General features: G+C 46.1%; 1 protein-coding gene across 1 annotated transcript in view; it reads left to right on the forward strand.

Annotated features, from left to right (window-relative positions):
• Positions 1 to 217: 217 nt before the first annotated feature.
• Positions 218 to 23,028, forward strand: part of LOC142579835 (fatty-acid amide hydrolase 2-A-like) — a 40,948-nt gene continuing 18,137 nt past the window's right edge. The window contains exon 1 of the mRNA XM_075690437.1: positions 218 to 445. Coding sequence (XP_075546552.1) covers positions 257 to 445 — 189 coding nt within the window. The 5' untranslated portion in view covers positions 218 to 256. The remainder of the gene's footprint in view (positions 446 to 23,028) is intronic.

Raw genomic sequence — 23,028 nt, forward strand, 5'->3', positions numbered from 1 at the left:
TCCACCCGCTCGGATAAGCTAGAAACGCTCTGTACTCCCTCCGGCAACCGTCCTATGGCTCGGCGATCGCTGTGCAGTCTGTTGTCCGCTATTTTTCACTGCGCTATCCAGAGCAGCTGATACGAAGGTATACACTGCCCATACCCGTCTGAAGCGAGATAGCACGAAACCTCTTCAGCGTACGTGTAGCGATAAGCGGTATACTTGAGCAATACTTGTGTACGCTGGCAAACTCTGACACAGCGTCCCTCGTGCAATGGATTCCATCCTAGAAACCTGTCGTGAGCTGCTATTGGAGTTGGGCGTATACCTGTGGTGCACTGTGGCCAGGCTGGTGTTTGCACTATGGTTCTTTTGGAAAAAGCCTCTGCCATTGCCAGCTGCCACCGACAAGCTTCTGCTGCGTTCTGCTACATCTCTTGCGGCCGACATCAGAAATGGCAAGGTGAAGTAACCTATCACCTTGCCATTTCACTATCACTGCAGAAGGGCGGCACTTTCCGGATTCAACAATTGTTCACTCAGCGGCAAACACAAGTCGCTTTGACAGCTGCTTGTGTCTTTATGGTAGGCGCTCATAAACGCAGTAAAATATAACAAAGACGTAAACGTAAAGCTTGTTGCGTCGTCAAGCTGATCATTTTGCCATTCGCGACGACCTACTCCACCGGCGCAATTACACCGCCGATGGCCACCAGTGGTTGCAAGTAGTACCCCGCAGTCTGCGTTCTGAACTATGCGCGTCATTCCACTCTGATTCAGAATGTGCACGCTCGGGGATATTCAAAACTTACCAGAGCATTCGACAGCGGCAATGCTGGCGAGGGATGTACAGCCTTGCAATTTTTTAACAATAGCACGCGAGCGTCAATGGTAAGGCGTCTCCGCGGCCTTGTAGTGGCCAGGGACGGCGGGATTGGCAACTTTACGTGCGGTCGTGCAAGGCGAACTCTAGTACGAATGTGTACTGCTGCAGTGTTCGCTTCAGGAGTGCCCCTCACCGCTGCAAGGCCACTGACACGTCATGTGGTCGACGCTCGCGCGTTATTATTAAGAAATTGCAAGGGTGTACAGCTACGTTCCGAAGTTCATTCACTCTTGGCCCGATTGTCAGCGCCGTAAATCTTCACCCCGTCTCTCACCAGCCCTTTTGCAACCTTTTTCTCGCCCTACCCTGCCGTTTGGGCACGTCGGCATCGATTTGTATGGGCCCTTTTCGCTGACATCGGCTGGAAACTGCTGAGCCATTGTGGAAGTTGACCACTTCAACGTCGAAACTACCGCCCTCCTTCAGCTACAGCGCCCGATGTTGTCTCCTTCCTGCATCGTCGATTCAGGTGTCATGGGAAACCTCAGGAACTACTCAGTGATGACGGACGTGTCTTCCTCTCGGAAGTAGTTGAATCCATTCTTAAAGAGTGCCACCGTGCCACCGTGGTTGTTCATCGTACAACCACGGCGTACCATCCTCAAACCAATGGTCTTACGGAACGCTTCAAACGTACACTTGTCATGTACGTCGCCTCCGACCATGCAAATAGGGACGTCATTTTGCCCTTCGTGAAGTACGCGTTGTTGTGATTTCGTGGTGGAGGACGAAAGACCGACTCTTTCCACAGACGAAGAAGAAAGGAAGAACTTTATAAAATATTTACAGATAGTAGATGATAGCATACAGGTAGCAGTAAGAGCGCATCACACCGACTGGGCGGATGGAAGCGACTGTCTGTGCTCTACAATGGGCCCGTTCTCCCTTAAATCACTTCGGCGACCCCTCGTCGGCAGGAACCAGGCGGGGCGGGGTGATGACGCCGCCCGCGTCGAATTCTTGATTCGTCGCGGAGATGGCTTGGCGCCGCGGAGATGGCTGGACGCTTCTTGAAGTCGCCTCCCGTGTCGAATTCTTGATTCGTCGCGGAGAAGTGGGAGCTCCTGTCGCCTCGTGGTAGCCATGTGGTGCATGTAGTATGACAGCTCGCATAGCCTCGTGGTTGCCACGTGGTGCTCGTAGTATGGCATAACAGCGTACAACACCGCTACTCAGAGCGCCACCGGCTTTTCACCCTTTTTCTTACTGTATACGGAGGGCACCCATCGCATACCATCGACACAATTCTACCATACCACCCGGATACACTTGAATGTACGCCCATTCCTGCCACAGCAAGACATGCTGAACAGTGCCACGATTTTGCTCGGCCCTTTACCTCAGATTACCAAGGGCGCCAGAAGAGCACTAGTGGTGACACAATCTCTGTGCCCACTTTCCTTCCTGGATCCGTTGTGTGGCTCTCGGTTCCTTCCGCTGCATCTGGTCTATCTTCAAAACTACTACCCAAGTATGAAGCGCCCTGCCGTGTCGACGAACGCTCGACGAACGCCCGAACCCGTTGAACCGTCTTCGGACATGCACCGTCGTGGACGAGACATTGTGAACGTCGAGCGCCTCAAGCCGTGCTATGATTCACTCATAGAGAGGAGCTGTTAGGTCGCCGGACGGCTCCTTTTTTGTTCCTGGGGGTAAATGTAGCGAAGAAAAGGTACGCTATAGTGGGCCATCCTCTCCAGCACTTTCTAGTGGGTGAATCCCTATAGCGCTTTTGCTCGGGTAACTCCGCTCGTGCTGGGAGTCAGTGCCCTGAACGAACGGTCGCGCCCAAACTCCGGTGACTAATAATCGCCTTTACAGTTGATAAGAGGTTTCTAATGAGAATACAACACTTGGCAGATACACAGATGATCCCAGAGCAGTGAGAACAATTCACCACGCTGAAAATTTTCAAAAGAAGCTGCTACCCTTGTATTTTGTTGGTTACTACGCATGGGGGGGGGGGGGGGTAAACTTAGACGTAATAATTGCCCTTCATATACAGATGACCATGCCCTGAGTGGAATTGTCATATATTATACCTTGGCCATTACCTTTTCGTCGCGAATTGATTATCACGCGCCAATGGCCTCGTGTGTTAGTGCAATGATATTAGCTGTGCGCATGCAGGCGTTTTCACTCCGTAGTTTCACATCCTCTGGTGTACTTTGGTTTGGTGATGAATAAGTAGTAGACGATCGCCGTGGCAAAAAAAAAAAAAGAAAAAACCTTGCATGTTCCATTGATGCCTAAATCATCGCTTTACTTGCGTTATTTTTTCCCTTTTATTTGTTATACCATCAAGAGCCAAAGGTATTACAGAAGGGAGTGGGGGTAAAAAAAAGGTTACCAAACAATAAAGAATAAAGAAAGGCAACAAGTGACGTAGTTATTATCGCGTGAAGCCCGAAGTGATGGTTTCGATTATGACTGTGCAGAAATGCGCGTGGTCTTGTCTAGCAGCCACCGCGCAGAGAAGGTGCTTCCATTCTTGAAAGGTCCTGAGAACAAAATGTTCATGACAAGTTCTAGTGCGACACTGCGGTATTCAAAACCATGTGGTGGTGATCAACGCGAAGTGAGATGTAGGTCAGGGGGGGGGGGGGCATAAGATTATTATGTAGATGTTAATTGTGGAAGTATATTTTTTATGAAACAGATCTAAGCGAATGTATTTGCGGCGAGCGAAAAGTGGTGGAAGTTACCGGATGTTTTTTTCAAAGTAGTTGCGCTTGCCGTGCGGTTCTATTTGCTTAATGTGAAGCTCGAGGCATTATTCCGAACACGTTCGAGAGACAGAGCTAGCGTCTCAACATACGGGCCCCAAATTGATGAAGCGTATTCCATTTTACTCCTAATTAACATGTTGTATAAAATTAACTTTAATAATGACGGAGCGGAAGAGAAGTTTCGACGGATGTAACTTAGCGTGCGATTAGCTTTATTGATAACGCTGTCGATGTGTAAAGTCAAGGGAAGTGTAGAGGTTATATGAACGTTAGGCATCTGTAAGATGAAATCTGTAAGGTAGCATTGTTAAGGCAATAGGTTGCAACGCGAAGTTCACGGCGGGTTGCCGCGTGGTCTTGCACTTAGACGGGTTTAGTTGCATTAACTACACGTCGCACCAGTTACAGACAGCGTAAATGTCATTTGTCAGGATATTACCACCAGGAGTGTCAGAAATTTGACGGAGAATAAGGCAATCGTCGGCAAAAAGTTGAATGTTAGAAGAGATCTCATTGGGTAAGTCGTTAATGTAATTTAGAAAGTGGAGATGGTCTTTGAGGAACGCCGGATTCAGGGGGGCTAAATAAATATAAGTGGTTATTAGATGCTACGAACTGTGATCGATTAAAAAGAAAGCGACCTATAGCCATGCGAACAGATTAGGATCGAGATTTCATTTGCTAAGCTTAAATTAAGAAGTTTGTGACGTACTTATCGAAAGCCTTTGGAAAGCCGAAGAAAACGCCTTCTACGATTGGATGTTTATCGACAATGAGATTATGATACGAACTATCTTTATGCAGAATGGTGTGCGATCAGTGAACGTTGTTGCGACCTAGTTTTAATCACCTGCAGGCGTTTTAACCTAACTTTCTTCAATTATCCTGTTTCTTTTTGTTACGTGATATTTAGAAAATGTTGGCGCCTTTAGGTGGTGCCGGGTACTTATTTTTTTTCACGTAGAACGTAGGACGTGAGGTTGCGCCACCATGTTGTGTCGAAACACGCGAAGACCCGCAATGGTTAACAGCGGGAATTTAGGCTCCGGGCTTGCTGGTATATAGTGTGAACATTTTTAATTATCGCTGTATGCACGATTACGAGCATTGTACTATTTATACCTCGCCTTATTAAACGGAGGTGGAATGCTTACACTAACTCAATACTAGAATAAATTTTGAGCCCAACAGATAACTAGTCGTTCTTGGCGCGCTTTCGCTTACCCCCCAAAAAGTTTAAAAAATAAAGTTGACGCATGTGTGTGTAATAAAGATTTTAGAAGTTGTCCTTCCATAAGACTGACGCAACTTTTTACCGTGAAGCTTCAGCTGCGAGATGAAGGTAACTGAACTGAAGTAACTGAAGGTACTGTATTCATCGAGATAAAAATTGTGTGTGCGATAGGTAAGAATGATGGAGAGCACGTGACCAGAAAGTCTTACATAACAGAACAAAACATAACATACTATGTATGTCTGTGCATAACAAAACGTAAGACAAATGTGTTTTTCAGCAAAATATTTAGGCACTGTGCTTTGAAAGTAAGAAATTATCATGCTATACAACAGGCAGAAACTCGCACAGACATATACTATGCGAGTTTGAAAAGCAAGCTCGAGGTCGCAGCTTCGCTCGCGGCCGTGGCTGCAGAACTTCAAATGGGGCAAAACGCGAGAACGCTCGTGTACACATGTTTAGGCGCACGTTTAGCAACCCTGGTGGTCAAAATTATTTCGAAGACCTTCACTGCGCCTAATAATCAGATCGTGGTTGTTATTCTTTTTAATAAGTGAAAAACAAAAGTTAGGCACAATGTACGATCTTTAAACGCTAATACTTGAGCACCCTAATTGCAGCTATCTAGCCTAAAGGACGTATAAGCCCATGCATCCGCCTTGTGAACATTTTCTGCCTGTTGTATAGCATGATAATTTTACTTTAAAAGCACAGTGCCTAAATATTTTGCTGAAGAACACATTTGTCTTACGTTTTGTTATGCAACGACCCATGACGAGCACAGCAGTTCAGAAAGAGAAGCATAGTGACGAATCTCACTAAGAGAAAAGGAATGTTTATTGACAAAATATACGGTGTGATCATTTTAAAATTTTCCGGACTTTTAAAGATCCCCTGTTGCACGTAAGGCAATTCTAGTAATCGAAATGGATTACTCGGATAGGCGGAGCAACACAAGGACGAGCGCTCGTCCTTGTGTTGCTCCTCTTCTTTGTCCCTGTCTGTTTGCGCACAAAAAGTTGTTAAATAACGAATCTGTTCCAACTAGGCCGAGTTGCAGTTGTGTTACGGAACATATTGCAATTTACGAATACTAGCCGGGGAGCATGCAACGCGTATCCACTCTGAGTGGATTTCCAGATTGACACCAGTTTGCGGATGTACGCCATCAAACTCGACGTAAAAATTCACTCTTGTTCCACTTACTTCTTCAACACGGTATCTTATACATTTAAGCACAAAAGTAACTGCAACACCTATGTATTTTGCCCTCCCACTTTGGGGAACATGTCGAAAGTAGTACGTCTCATTCTGGAGATTCATTTCAAGTGGATACGGCTAACAATCTCACTGGTTTTAGACGTTTATTTTCACTGATCGAAAAAAACAAGGACACACGAAAGAAAACACATACCACACCACGAGCGCAGACTGCCAACTGTTTATTTTTGGAAAGCAAGCAACATACATATATTTCATTCAGGAACCTGTACACGTGTCCACATTGTCACTCTCACAAGTGCCGATAAACATAAAAACGTAAATGTTATCTGCTGAGTAACAGTGCAGACCAAGACTGCGACAAACGATCACCAAAATAACGATAAGCCATTCGCACACCATCATCAAAAATGGGAGCGGTAACACAAAAAGAAAGCACAGGAAGAAAAACACTAGGAGACCGCGAGCATGTGAAGGAAACGGATATGGCACTTAACAAATAACCAGTGTTAAAGGCGAAGGAGGAGGGCATAAAATCATTTGAAGAACACAAAAAAGGCAATGAAACACAACATAGCGACAAACGGGGAATATCATACCGATAAAAAAATGTGGCAATGACATCATGAAAGCATGAAGGCTCAAAATATGGCTTACTGAAAACAACCATGGAAAGTGGGGGTGACGGCGACGTTTTGAATTCACAAACTTGGCTATGGAAAGAGTGAAACTTTGTGAAAAAACTAACGTTCGGCCGCATTCACAGCAAATAACATCTACAACAAACAAAACCAAAAGACAAAAACGAAAAAAGGAACATACCGCCAAAAGATTTTTTTTAAAGGCATATTCCAGAAACTTCTGAAAGCAACGAGACATGGCCCGCTGATATATAGATGTTGCCATTTTTTGGTATGTAGAACGCCTCTACAATCTCCCTTTCAGTCTCATTCCTCGAATGGAACAGGAACGTTCCGTTATTAAAAATTAGTTTACAAGGGTTGTTTCTTCCTACCTCTTCTTTTCCTTTGCATCTTTCACAGTGTAGGGTCAAAGTTCCTCCTGCCTCGTTCCTTACATGCCACTGCACGGTGTTCCCGTGCCCTTTCATTGAAACACCTGCCCGTTTGTCCAATATAAATGTTGTCACATGTCAAAGGATTCGAATACACTACCCCACAAACACAATCTTTGTAGTGCTTTTCGTGCGTGGTTGAACACTGTAGCCTACTATTTCTCTTGCCTGTCACCATGGGGCACACTGTACTGAGCTTGCATGGGGCAGAAAAAATGACCTTGACCCCATAGCAGCTTGCTACTTTTTTGATGTTGTGCGAAACTCGATGAATATAGGGCATTACCTACAGTTTTTCTCAATACCCTCTTTATGTTGCTTTCTACCTTTATGTTTTTGCAAGACTATCGCAGGCGCCTGTGATTTAACTCTGAGGGTAACGAGCTGAGAGGAGGCGGCCTAACTTGCTGAATGAAACTGGTTTCTAATTTATGCTCGCATGATTTCTCCAGGGCGGCTTACAAGCTAGGGTTACGTTGGCTCTCTTAACTAGTTTGCAATGTGCACTTTCAAACGGCAGTGGGGCCTTCTTTGTCCTCAGGTTGTGATACCAACAGATGTGTTTTGGGTCAACATGATGACTGAGGTCCAAAAACTGTAGGGAGTTATCCCTGGCTAACTCGTGGGTGAATGTGAGCCCCTCACCCCCAAAGCTGATTGAGATATCTTTAATACGCGATCTAGGGCATTATTAGGCTTATCTTGAGCGGACACGTGGCGTATGACTAAGTAGTCATATAACGGAATATGCGTGCGATATGATGCCCGGAAATCAGCTGTTGAACTCGTTGAACAAACGCCGACAGATAGATATCGTGAAGAATAGGTGCAACTGAAGAACCTATACATATTCTAGTCTTCTGCACATAGTAGTTTCCATCATACGCAATGGTTGTGGAACATAAATAAAACCATAACAGTTCGAGGAAATTCTATGTGCACATCCCTACCGATTCAGCTCCTCGATTTCTCGATTCAGATCCTCGATTCAGGTCCTCCATTGACATCCAGGGCCTGCTCTACTCAATCCCGCATGACAGTCTGTTAACCGCTATTAGGCAACAAATTCAGAAGACCGGAGAAGTAGCCTTTCAGAATACAGCCGGGGTGAGCACAGGGCATTTTCTTGAACTGTTAAGCTAAGTTTTACGTATCAAAACCGCGAGCTGATTATACATGTATAAGCATGCCGTATTAGGGGACTCAGAATTAACTTCCACCGCCTAGAGTTCTTTACTACGCGCTTTAATGTAAGTGCACGTGCGTTTCTTACAGGTCGCCACAATTAAATTCTTCCCGTAGCAACCGTGATCAAACCCTCGACCTCAGCAGCGCAGCGCGTGGGCTAAGCTAACGGGTTCGTGTCAACAAGACGGTAACGGTTGTCAAATATTTTGAAGGAAAAGAATGGCAGACACAGCGTAACTTATTTGGTGGCAGACCTGGCACATTGCACCATTTATTTTGAAGTAAATGTTCAGTACATGGTCATCTAAAAATACATATAACATACATCACTAGGGTTCAGAGTTACACTTCCGCTCCTATTTCTTTCGTAGTAAAACTAGAAAAATGAAAGCAAACAAGAAAAGGTGGAAGTCGTCTTGGGTAGAAGACGACCTAAATTTTCGAAAAAAAAGTCGCCGTCTCCTTCTTTTTTTTTTTTGGTTTAGACGAAGATCGCTGAAGCATGTATAGAGTAAACAAGGATTAATTCAAAACTAGCCTCGGCGCAAGTCTTACTGTCGTGCCCGTTAACAGTTCCCGCCATCATTTGCCTCACATGAATGCGGAGCCGTATTCTTGGAGTAAGTGGAGATGAGATACATGTGAGCAGTCTCTCTGTAGTGCTGGCAAACTTCTACAGCTGAACGCACCATCTTGTGGAGATAGGCCGTCACAGCACGTACTAATGTCTTAACTGAAAGGAGCGTCTCCGTCTAAGCAGGTATTCCTTGGAAATGTTCCTCGCAGTGTTTCAACACGCGCATGACTTCCTTACTTAAACAGTGCAAGTTTTCGCCTTCTCAGATATACTTTTTAAAGCCCGTTAGGTGTGCGTGTTCGCTGGTAGCTTGCAGAACTTAACAGCGAAGCCTTACATTGGGCCGCACTGGTCGATCCTCTTCAATATTGTCACGTGGTGGTGACGTTGAACACCACAGTAGCAACACTGTGAACGACAAAACTAAATTTTATTGGGCGAACCTGTGCCCACAAAACAGGCTACACTTATAGCACAACGATAGCGGCGAACACGGTCGGCGATCGTCGAAAATCTGCTCAGCGGGTCAAGCACGTCGGCTTTTATACAGCTGTTGTCGAATGTTCCAGACTAATCGTTCGGACCCGCGTGCCTTCCACAAAGTTCTACACCATTCGCGTCAGGTGATGAAATCAGATAACATAAGGTTCGGCGACAACAGACAGCGGATAGAAGCATCGATAACTTTCCAGAAACTTCGGATACATGCAGGCACGTCCCACGCTGTGCGATTACATTTGTTAGGCGGCGAAACGTGGTTGCCCGATAGAGATAAGTACACGTGTCAATACCCCCCTCTTAAAAAGCATCGTCCCGATGCTACAAATATAAGAGAGCGAAACACAAAAGGACACTTATTAAACATAAGTAACAAAACAACGAAAAGAAACAAAGTCCAAAGGTCAGTTACGCGAAGCCCCAAAGTTCATTAACGCTGGTAGTAAGGCTTGAGTCGCACAACGTGGACTATTTCATGTCGTGAGTGGCGCCGCTGTGATAGCGAAATGCCGTCTGGCACGACCTCATAGTCCAGTGCGCCAATACGTCGAATGACCTTGTAGGGTCCGAAATAGCGGCACAATAGCTTCTCACTCAGTCCTAGTCGGCGTATCGGGGTCCAAAGCCAAACACGGTCGCCAGGCTGGTACTCGACGAAGCGTCGTCGGAGGTTGTAGTGTCTGTCGGCTGTCGGTCCTCTGTTGGTTCTTGATCCGTAGGTGGGCGAGCTGTCGGGCTTCTTCGGCGCGCTGGAGATAGCTAGCGAAGTCAACATTCCCTTCGTCAGTGACGTGGGGCAGCATGGCGTCGAGCGTCGTCGTCGGGTTCCTGCCGTAAACCAGCTAAAACGGCGTGATCTGTGTTGTTTCTTGCACCGCCGTGTTGTAAGCGAAGGTTACATACGGCAAGACCGCGTCCCACGCCTTGTGCTCGACGTCGACGTACATTGCTAGCATGTCGGCGAGGGTCTTGTTCAGGCGCTCCGTGAGACCATTCGTCTGCGGATGGTAGGCAGTTGTCCTCCTGTGGCTTGTCTGGCTGTACTGCAGAATGGCTTGGACGAGCTCTGCTGTAAAAGCCGTTCCTCTGTCGGTGATGAGGACTTCTGGGGCACCATGTCGCAGCAGGATGTTCTCGGCGAAAAATTTCGCCACTTCGGCTGCGCTGCCTTTTGGTAGAGCTTTAGTTTCAGCAAAGCGGGTGAGATAGTCCGTCGCCACGACGGTCCACTTATTCCCGGATGTTGACATCGGCAACGGCCCCAACAAATACATCCCAATCTGCTGGAATGGTCGCCGAGGAGGTTCGATCGGCTGTAGTAATCCTGCTGGCCTTGTCGGTGGTGTCTTGCGTCGCTGACACTCTCGGCATGTCTTGACGTAATGGGCGACGTCGGCGGTCAGACGCGGCCAGTAATACCTTTCCTGTATTCTCGACAGTGTCCGGGAGAATCCGAGGTGCCCAGTGGTTGGATCGTCGTGTAGGGCGTGCAGTATTTCTGGACGCAGCGCTGACGGTACAACAAGAAGGTAGCTGGCGCGGACTGGTGAGAAAGACTTGAGAAGTCCGCCTTCTCATGCGTGGTGTGAAGGAAGAACTGTTCGGCGCAATGATACGAAGCCCACCGAAGACCGTAGAAGAGTTCCTTCGCGAGGCCACCAGCATCGAGAAGAGACTCGAAATGCGGAACCGGCAATTCAACCGCCGTACAAGCTCTACCCACTACGCAGGAATTCAATCACTGGCCACGGACGATCTGCGCGAGACCATCAGGGCCATTGTGCGCGAAGAACTGCGCAAGGTCTTGCCTTCGTCGCAGCCTCAAGTGGCCTCGATTGCCGACATCGTGAAAGAAGAGGTTCATCGATCGCTTGGAGTTCCTGAGGTGCAAACAGAATCACCACAGCCCCAGCCGGAAGCGATGACCTACGCCGCCGTCGCACGCCGTCAAGGCACCCCTCCGCGACCGCGCCAGGGCCCTGTAACGCCGCAATTCCGTCGTCCGCCGCCGCCGCCACCAGCACGCCCACCCGTCGCACACCGCACCTACGCGAGGAAGACGGGCATTTGGCGAGCCCCCGACCACCGCCCGCTCTGCTATCACTGCGGAGAAGCCGGCCATGTGTACCGCCGATGCCCATACCGCGACTTGGGACTGAGAGGGTTCGCCGTCAACGCGCCGCGTCCACAGCTTGGAGAGCGCCCACGTAACATCGCCGATTACCTCGCCGCTACTCAGTGGAGCCCTCGACGGCCGTCCCGTTCGCCGTCACCAGGCCGGTACCTGTCGCCGCAGCGCCGACCATACACCGGCCCAGCCCGGGGCCGCTCTACGAGCCCATATCAGGAAAATTAAAAGCAGCAACCGATGGAGGTGCGGTTGCTGTTCGTCGAACTGACGAAGATCCTCCGCCGCCGACACAAGACGACGAAGAGACCATCTCGACGACATAATAACGACCCGCCACCGTCCCGACGAAGTCAGGAAGCCAAGACTACGCCGAGGCAAGACGACTTGACGACGCGACGTTCCAGCTTCAGTTCAACACGACGCAGCCGTGATCCGACGCCAAGACCTAACTGCAACGCCAGACAAAGAACCACCGACCTCGACGTGCTTCTCGACGGCCACGCAGTTACCGCCTTAGTGGACACAGGTGCTGATTACTCCGTCATGAGTGGAAACATCGCAACCCAGTTGAAGAAGGTCAAGACTGCATGGGAAGGCCCTCAAATTCGCACCACTGGAGGGCACCTCATCACGCCGACTGGACTCTCCACGGCAAGAATAACCATTCATGACAGGACTTACCCTGCCACCTTCGTTATCCTCCAACAGAGTTCACGAGACGTCATTCTCGGTATGGACTTCCTGAACCAACACGGCTCAATCATCGACCTGAAGTCGAAGTCAATAACGCTGTCGGAAGATAAAGCGATACCTCCGGAGAGCCCTCGTAGTCACCACGCCTTGAGTGTGCTCGAAGATCAAGTAAGCATCCCACCTCGCTCCAGCATAGTTATTTCGGTCGGCACCGAAATACCCGCTGACGTAGAAGGTGTCGTCGAAGGCGACCAACGTCTACTGCTAGACCGTGAAATTTGCGTCGCAAGAGGGATCGCTCGACTGCATGGAGGGAAAACTGAAGTGTTGCTGACAAACTTCAGCCAAGAGTTCAAGCACATCAACAAGGGCACGACGATCGCGTACATCGAGGAAATTCTGGAAACCAGTAATGCGTTTGTCCTCTCGGATTCCGCCGCATCTACCCCGACGACCATGTTTCCCGAACCAGACTACCGCATTAATCCAAATCTCCCCGTGATTAAGCAACAGCAGCTCAGAAGTCTGCTCCGACGATACAAAGGCTGCTTTTCGACGTCAAACTTTCAAACTTTTCAAACTTTCAAACTTTATTTCGCATTTTCCTTTGCACAGAAAAAGAAAATGCAAGGGCAGGAACAAAAAGCTGCACAATCGCAGCTTGACGAGGTTCCTGTCCCCTGTCTTTGACGAACAGTTGCAGCATATTCACAAAGAAAATCTGTTACATATGTGCAAAAACAATTTCATATTATACAGATATTGATATTCACAGCAGAACATTTGTAACATCTGTACACATATATTCACATGCGCATCTACACCAACCCAGCATCTATACATATTTGCATCTGTACATGTAGACATACATCTGTATACAGAAAAAAGTGGAGGGAAAAAAAAAGATCATGTACAAATGACAAGGGACACCTGAACAAAAACGCTTTAAAATACCAAAAATTCAACTCAATGTAGCGGCAATGTTCAGCGGAACAAAATAAAAATGCGGAACGATGGAAAAACGAGGTTTGGAACATGCTGAAAAATAAAATGAATAAAAAAAAATTAAAAAAAGGCAAATGTTATATATAAAATTTGACCATTATTAATTAAATTAAATTTCAGTGCCTTTATCGTAATAGCATTTAGTTCGGTATGGGAAGCCTGTATCACATTTAATATTCTCGGCACCTGGTACTGCAATCGCCGGAAACCATAATTTGTTCTTGTGAAAGGTAACGCCCACTGGCTCTGTTTTCGGAAATCATATAACGCTTCCCTTGATTTGACTAAGTTGCACAAGCTTGTGAAAACGTTGTTGTTACAGCGAAAATATTTTTTAATTTTAAAGACTAGGTTATAATCTTAGAAATATTCAATAGGGAGCACATTAAGAGCGCGAAATATCTCGAATGTATGCGCATCAAACGGTGCGTTAACAACATGTCGGACAGTTTTCTTTTGTAATGTTTGTAAGCTTCGTATGTTTGCTTGCGATGTCGTTCCCCACACTAAGTTGCAATAGCTAATATGTGAAAGGTAGAGACTGTTATATAACATTAGTTTTACCTTAGAGGGCAGTATGTGTCGTAATCGACAGATTATTCCACATGCTTTCGCCAAAGTGGACATAATACGCTCAACGTGTGCATCCCAAACTAAATGTTTGTGAAAAATTACACCTAACATTTTGACAGTATCAACTATGTCTATCCTTTCTGTGCCGAGGTAAAGAACAGTATTGCAGTTTACTTGTTTTTGTGGGGGCGTAAAAAACACAGCCTTAGTTTTATTTGCATTAATTGCTAATGAGTTTAGATTGCTCCACTTTTGCAATAAGTTTAAAGCTTTATTTGCCATACTTGTAAGTTGCACAATATCGAGTGACCTGAAAAAAAGGCTAGTATCATCCGCATAGACTAAGAACTGTGCATGTTGACTAATATTCGTTATGTCATTAATATAAATGTTAAATAAAATCGGTCCAAGTACACTTCCTTGTGGAACGCCTTGTGTTAATTCTCTTGCTGAAGAAAGTTCTGATCCTATTGCGACGCACTGCCTTCAGTGCTCAAGATATGATTTCAAAAGTTTAAGGGGAGTCCCGCGAAAGCCATAATGGTTCAATTTTGAAGATAGAGTATTATAGTTAACCGAATCGAAAGCCTTAGAAAAGTCAACGAATACACCTAGAGTTAACATTTTGTTCTCAAAGTTGTTTAAAATTATTTCTTTTTGCGTCAGCAAGGCAAGCTCTGTAGACATTCCCTGCCGGAAACCGAACTGCATATCTGTTAGTATGCTATGTTTATCACAAAATGATCTAATTCTTGCGCAAATGATCTTTTCGAGACCCTTCGAAATTACAGGAAGTATAGATATTGGTCTATAATTTGTTAGCTGGTTTTTGTTTCCGGACTTAAATATAACAATCACTTTGGCATGTTGCATTTTCTCAGGGAAGACGCCGTTTAATAAGGAAATGTTAAAAATGTGAGTAAGCACATGTAACAAAAGATCAAGCACAAATTTAATGAGTTTAATCTGCAATCCATCTATATCGCGCGATGTGCTGTTCTTTAAGGACATAAAGGTCGCGTATACTTCTTCTGGTGTAGCAGGTTCAAAAAAAGCTGTGTAAGCATTGGGACTACCCAGAAAGGAAGTTGCATTTATGTTATGCGTGCTTGGGGTTAAAGACGTAAAGTGTTCGTTAAATTTGTTAGCTAATTCTTCAGCACTAATTGCTTTGTTATCAATTGTCAGCTCAAATTCCTGCTTATTATGCGATTCCGGCCGTAGAAGTTTATTTACTTCACGCCAAACGACATCACTTCTAGTTCCCGCTCTATTAAAAACGTTTTCAAAATGCCTGTTCTTGGCATTTCTCAAGAATTTATTTAAACTGTTTCTGTATTTTTTAAAGGAAGTGAAGTCCGCAGGATCCCGAGTCTTAAAAAACTTAGCATACAAGGAATTTTTTTCTCGGATCATTCTGAGGCATTCATCAGTAAGCCACGGTTTCCTAATCTTTCTCGATTTTTTAAGTTTTTTGTACGGGAAAGAAACTTCGTAAACTTTTAAAAGTGTATGGATAAATATATTATACGCTTCATTTGCGTTTGTGCAGTCAAGTACAGAGCTGAAATTAATTTTTTTTATTTCCGTTCTAAAAGTTTCTAGAGTTTTCTTATTAATTGCTTGAATCTGAAGTGGCTCAGAACGATGATACTTCCAAAATGCGCGATTAACCTTATATATCGTGTACACGGGCGAGTGATCTCCTATGTTTCCTTCAATTACACCAGACTGTACATAGCCTTCCGAGCTATTTGTGATGAACAAATCAAGCAAGCTTTCGGAATCGGTACAAATTCGTGTGGGTGCCGTAATTACGTTTCTGCAGCAGAAAGAATCAAGAATAATCTGCAATCTTCGAGACTTCGGCGTATTTACTAGAAGATTAATATTAAAATCCCCGCCAATGACAAGTTGCAGGTGATTTGTGCTGATGTAGCACAACAATCTTTCATGAAACACAAAAAAATTGTCAATGTCGCCGCTAGGGGGACGATACACAACAGTGAAAGCACACTTGTGTGATTCTAGACTTAACACTTCTTAATCTGTTGTCGATGCAGAGTAAGCTGGAAGCACGCTACATGAAATTTGATCAGATACTAGCTGTAATACACCCCCGCCACACCTATCTGAACGGTTCAGATAAAAGGTTTGGAAACCAGGCATTCGAAACACTTCTTCCTCTGATCTATACCATGTTTCCGTTATCATTACATTGTCAAATTGAAACGGGAAGTCACCGAGAAGCGCGATCAACTCGTCATGCTTGTGCCTAGCTGATTGTGCGTTACAGTGAAGAAATGAAAGGCAGTCGCGCGAATTCGGCTTTATGACGTCTCTTGGTAAAACTGTTCCCATGGTGCAAATAAGATATGAAACAGATCAATGAAATCTATGTAGGCGCGTCTACTCGCACATCTTTTGCACATCTGCCTCGCTACCAATTCGAATAACATTAGATGTTTCCGTTTTCCGAGCTAAAATTTTACCGCCCTTCACCCAAACAAATCGCCAGTTCAGTTGCCGTTTCTTAGTGGTGGCCATGCCCAGAAGCTTCTTTAGCTGCGGACAAAGATGCCCGTTTACATATATTGCTTGCCGCTTGTCAAATCCTAGGTCACAGGAATTAATTCTAGCCTTCCGTGCTTTCTCAAGCACTTTTTAACACTTTGCACGGCGGTTGAAAACAACTACAATGCTCTGCTCCATGTCCGCCCTTCGTGACGCGACTCGATGACAAATGTCAATGTCTTCCTTCTTAATTGGTTCACCCACTGCGTCGCCTACTTTGCCTAGCACATTAAGTAGATTTTCAGCTTTCTCATACGGAATTCCCTTAATTTCGATGTTCTTGTTCCGAGAGTATTGGTCTTGAACAGTGACCTTGAGCGATGTTTCATGCAATTGTTTTCTTAGTCCCTCGACTTCCTGCGTGAGTGCTAGTTGCGATGTTTTGAGAGCTACATTTTCCGCTTTCACTTTCGACAAGCACCAGTCGCGAAGCATCGCATAATCACCGAGTACGCTCGACCACTGCGCCAGAGCCCTTACCGAGTTTCGCCGCGAGAACGCGAAGCTATAAGGGAACAAGTCGACGAAATGCTGCGCGACGACATCATCCAGCCGTCGAAAAGCCCGTGGGCATCCTCTGTTGTCCTGGTGAAGAAAAAGGACGGAACCCTACGTTTCTGCTTCGATTATCGTCGTCTGAACAAGATCACGAAGAAGGACGTATACCCCCTCCCACGGATAGACGACGCATTGGATCGGCTCTGCAACGCTAAATGCTTCTCCTCGATGGACCTTAAGTCTGGCTATTGGCAAATAGAAGTCGACGAAAGAGATCGCGAAAAGACCGCCTTCATCACTCCAGACGGCCTCTACGAGTTCAAGGTTATGCCATTTGGACTGTGCTCGGCGCCTGCAACGTTCCAGCGCGTGATGGACACGGTTTTAGCAGGATTGAAGTCGCAGACCTGTCTCGTTTACTTGGATGACGTCGTTGTATTCGCCGGAAATTTCGACGATCATCTTAGGCGGCTTGCCACAGTACTAGAGGCCATCAATTCATCAGGGCTCACTCTGAAGCCAGAAAAGTGCCGCTTCGCTTACGATGAGCTTCTGTTCCTAGGCCACGTCATCAGCAAGTCTGGAGTCCGCCCTGACCCGCAGAAGACAGCTGCCATCGCAAAGTTCCCGCAGCCCACCGACAAGAAGGCAGTGCGTAGATTTCTTGGCATGTGTGCCAACTACAGGCGATTTGTCAAAGACTTTTCACACATCGCTGAACCGCTGACACAGCTAACTAAATGTGACGTCGAGTTCAAGTGGGAAACGCCGCAGGCCGACGCATTTCAAGAACTAAAATGACGCATGCAGTCGCCGCCCGTACATGCGCACTTCGACGAGCACGCCGATACCGAAATCCACACTGACGCCAGTAGCCTAGGCCTCGGTGCCGTCCTAGTCCAGAGAAAAGATGGACATGAACACGTGATAGCTTACGCTAGCCGGTCGCTGTCAAAAGCGGATAGAAGCATCGATAACTTTCCAAAAACTTCGGATACATGCAGGCGCGTCCCACGCTGTGCGATTACATTTGTTAGGCGGCGAAACGTGGTTGCCCGATAAAGATAAGTACACGTGTCAATATTGACACGTGTACTTATCTCTATCGGGCGACCACGTTTGGCCGCCTAACAAATGTTATCGCGCAGCGCAGGACGCGCTTGCATGTAAAAGAAGTTTCTGGAATGTTATCGATGGTTCCGTCCACTGTCTTTCACCGCAGCTTGTGTAATCTGATTGCATGTATGCGCGACGCGAATGGTGTAGAACTTTGTGGAAGACACACGGATCCCATCGGTTAATCTGGAACATTCGACGACTGATCTATAAAATCCGACGCGCTTGACCCGCTGATCAGATTTCCGACGATCGCCGACCGTGTTCGCCGCTATCGTTGTGCTATAAGTGTAGCCTGTTTTTGCGGGCACAGGTTCGCCCAATAAAAGCTAGTTTCGTATTCCACCATATTGCTGCTTTCTTCACCGTCACTACCACGTGACAATATTCCGTTCAAGATGAATCCTTCTATGTGGAACACGATATTTGAATCGACTGAAGACGATTCTTCGATGAAAAGGATTTTCTACTCATCTGTCCCAGATCGGTCACTGCACACTCTTGCTTGGTTTACAACACTACATCAATGAGATATTGGGAGTCGTCTACATCGTAGTTCAAGGTCCTTTGTATGTGCAAAAACTGGCTGACACACACTTGCTTCAGTGCGCACTTCATGTCATATGCATTAGGCACCGGCTCACTGAGACGCACAACAGAAAAGAGGTTTTCCAAAGCGTCGTACAGTAGTCTGTCTTTGACGAAAATACCTGCAACTTTCACTCTTCAATAGAATATCTTGCAGGTGTATAACGAAATTCGTGGCAATCAATAAGCCAGCCTGAGAAGGTTTCCATTGGGATGTGTTTCCCATGTCCGTTCGTGGAATCGGCTCCACAGCCAGGCTTAGTGTGTCTACAGCAGCATGATATTTTCTCACGTCTTCGAGACTCAGTGTGAGTGAAGGGTGCCGCGAAGACATTTGTGAATACCACATGTACACAAGTTCAAGGAACCCCGCGGTGGTCTTTGCTTCCGGATTTATTACTTTCTCCTTTACCAAGTACAGAATTCCAGGTGGACCTCCTTGAAAAAAAAATGCACTGCAATGCTTACTTTCATTCTCGGAAAGTGGCCGCCGCGGACATGTACTTCGTAGAGTTTCGGTGCAACTTTCAGCTCTCTTTCAGTGTCGTACTCTACAGCAGCGCGTAAATGTTCTATTTTAACCTTATCTGGTGGTAAATTGTGCTGAACAACAGCTGATTCGCTTAGCGCAAACATGATTGAGTTTAAAAGTTGGCACCTTCTGTTCTTCAAAACATGCGCAGCATCCGCACTGAAAAAGAAATCTCGTCCTTCTGAGCAGGCGTGGGGTATCGAACACACTGTGTTATAATTTCTGTGGCTGGAAAATCCAATCACTCGCCACATTGACCTGTTGTACGCTCCCATGTCGGATGTTACGACTCGAACTTTCAAACAGATGTTCGCGCATACTCGCACGATTTCTAACACGTAGTCCTTAATGAGACTGCCCTCGACGACTCCCAGTGAAATGGTAGGTAATAACCTGTTTCCACTTTTGCTTGAACCTCCTACCATAAACACTAAATCATCGTTAGCTGATTCACCTGGCTTAGACGGCAGTGTTTTTCCCCCGAGCACTACATCTTCGGCACGGTCGAGCTCGAAACCCTGAGCGATTTCCCTTTCATCGAGGAACAATACGCACTCTCTCTCGATCGGCTCCGTATTTTAGACCTTGATTTTTAGAAGGTCGACTACGTCTGTCAGGATTCCTGGCAGGATCTTCAGACCCTGTAGACGACGTTCCAAAGTCATGTTGGATGGAAGCGGGTAACGTAGTTTTCTCTACGTCTAGTAGCCAGCAGTTCGGCAAGCGAATTTGATATGGAGACCTTGTTTTGTAGTTGCCGGCGACCACGGGCCTCCGTGGTGGCTATTTCTTGACAGGGCTTGTATGTGGTCTTCGTTCAGAAACTTGACACTCTTCTTAAAAGTTGTCAAGCTGTTTTCGAGCTTGTTAACTTTCTTTTTCAACTCCTTGTGTTCTTCTTGAAGCTGCGTGTATGTTGTTTTGTGGTGACAGCCAGCTGTTTGTTCAACTGTGCGCAGGTTCTGCAAGAAGAGCGGGACTCACAGCTTTGCGGAGTGGACGTGTTCGGGTGATGATCTGATCTAAACGAAGTTGTGTCCATGTCTCGAATGTCCGCGCTGACACTCGATCATGCTTGTTTTAGGTCTGCTCTCGAAGGCACGACAGTGGTAGCAGAAGCGTTGGTCTGTCGGTCAAGCGGGTTGGTTATTTCAAGAGCGGCAGATGGTATTTCCGGCGGAGGGCTTTCCTTCGGTGGTTCGCGGTGCTTCCGCAAAGCTGCAGAAATAGAAAATAAAGCGTGGGAAAACATGAGGAGGCGTAATGACAAAATACCTTCGTGTGTATTATTATCATAGAAGAAATATATTGGTATCAGCAGGCTGCATTTCTTATACTAAATTTGCAGAGACTAAATAGTTCAATCTTTTGGCAGTGCCTCATTCGCAGAAGCGAACATCTGGATCGACGTGGTTACGGCTAAAAAATGGACTATTCTAGATATTCGATAATCACCTTTATGACACAAACGTAAAGCCTACTAGAATGCAAGGGCTACCCATTTGCTCCAAAATTTATGCATCATACCAATGTCGAGAAACGCGTACTCGGTATATGCGGACAAATGTTACGCTATTCTGGCTGACGCTTTTCCAGTGGCGTAGCTTGATGTATACCTTAGTAACTTGCGATTCGCTGATGATATTGCCTTGCTTAGTAATTCAGGGGACCAATTGCAATGCATGCTCACTGACCTGGAGAGGCAAAGCAGAAGAGTGGGTCTAAAAATTAATATGTAGAAAACTAAAGTAATGTTTAACAGTCTCGGAAGCGAACAGCAATTTACAATAGGTAGCGAGGCACTGGAAGTGGTAAGGAAATACATCTACTTAGTGCTGGTAGTGACGGCGGATTCGGGTCATGAGACGGAAACAATCAGAAGAATAAGAATGGGCTGGGGTGCGTTTGGCAGGCATTCTCAGATCATGAACAGCAGGTTGTCATTATCCCTCAAAAGAAAAGTGTATAGTAGCTGTGTTTTACCAGTACTCACCTACGGGGCAGAAACTTGGAGGCTTACGAAAAAGGTTCTACTTAAATTGAGGACGACGCAACGAGCTATGGAAAGAAGAATCATGGATCTAACATTAAGGGATAAGAAAAGAGCAGATTGGGTGAGGGAACAAACGCGAGTTAATGACATCTTAGTTGAAATCTAGAAAAAGAAATGGGGGAGGGGGCATGGGCAGGACATGTATTGAGGAGGGAAGATAACCGATGGTCATTAAAGGTTACGGACTGGATTCCAAGGGAAGAGAAGCGTAGCAGGGGGCGGCAGAAAGTTAGGTGGGCGGATGAGATTAAGAAGTTTGCAGGGACGACATGGCCCAATTAGTACATGACCGGGGTTGTTGAAGTATGGGAGAGGCCTTTGCCCTGCAGTGGGCGTAACCAGGCTCATGATGATGATGATGATGATGAGCTTGATGGAGGGGCAGGGGGTTTCACATCCGACACGTGCCACCCCACCTCAAATTTATTTATTTAATATACGGCCTGCCTGCCCTTCCCTCTCCGCGTACTCCTCGTCCACGGTAAAGTGCATGCGCTACCCCCGAAAAAAGTTTGACTTGGTCACTGCACTTTTTCACACAATATCCACCACAGGGTCATAGTGCAATTTATTGTTCCGATTAATCAGCTTAACTATAATATTACCTGTCGATGCTGCGGTTATTTGACGGGGATAAATTCTGCTTAAAAGGAACAATGGAGGCACTCCCAAGTGATAGGGGGGATATGTATGGATAACCGCGATATGGCATTTCTGGAATTTCCAGGACACTTGTCAGAAAGCATTTGTGCTTTTTGAAAAGTGTCGCGCTCAATTGGAAGCCGTGACTTGACAATTTACAAGACACCAACGCGTCGTCTGTTTCTTCCTTTTGTAAATTTGTTTCAATTAGACGCAAGGTATCTCCTTAAGCATTTGTGCTCGTCCTTTTTCTCTGTGAGGCGACACTTTTCTGCTTGCAAAATAGTCATGCAGGGCAGGCAACCTAAGAATTTGCAAGTGGTCCCTTATGGGATGTGCGCTCTCATTTAATGAGCATTCTGGAGTCCGCTATCTTACCTCTGAAAGGGAGCACCTGTGGCAAAGCGTCTGGCCTCAGCTTTGGCCACCCGTCTGCTCTGGTTTGCTCAAAGCTACTTTTTTTTTAAACTGAGCATGCAAGTCGAATGAAAAATATTGTATTTGATTCTATCCATGGCAAATAAATATTTCCAGAAACTCGACGAGTCATCCGGCTTCATAATAAATAACTGATGAGATTACGGCCATCAAAGGGCCTGTGGCTATACAAACCACAAATAAACTTTAGCGACTAAATAATGTCGGGTAAAACAAAACAAACAAAAATATCGGGGGGCTAGATGGTCGTTTTACTCGGATATGTTGGCTTGCTTACTGTACAGACGAAAAGGGGTTATTATCAGAAGCAATAAGTACCGGAGTACACTAAGAGGTGAGTCTAAAGCTAGTGAGCCGTACGCGCATGCTTCTAACGTTTCCCGCATGAACATAATTTAGTTGCAGGTGGAACTAAAGCAAACAAGGACGCCCGCGCCGTAGGATTTGTATAATCTATAATGGCTGTTAAGATGTACCCCATTCATTATTTTTATTTGTTACGCATAGTACAGGCCCTAAACGGGCCCAGAGAATTTAGAGAAGTCTTCGTTTTGGCTGTTTAGGAAACGGAAACATTCTCCAACCATTCCTGGAATAATTCGTGCACAGGGGCACGCAACATCGAGCCATCTTTTTCGGGGCGCGGCGACCAACCCACTGCGCGAGCTTGCTTTGGCTAAAGTCCCTATATCGGTTGTGTGTTACTGCAGATGTTTGCAACAGTTACTCACCCGTGGTACAATTTAGAACTGTGCCTGAATACTCGCGTGCAAGTAATGAAAACTTAGTTTC

The sequence above is a fragment of the Dermacentor variabilis genome, chromosome 4, assembly GCF_050947875.1.
Source record: "Dermacentor variabilis isolate Ectoservices chromosome 4, ASM5094787v1, whole genome shotgun sequence".
NCBI lineage: Eukaryota > Metazoa > Arthropoda > Arachnida > Ixodida > Ixodidae > Dermacentor > Dermacentor variabilis.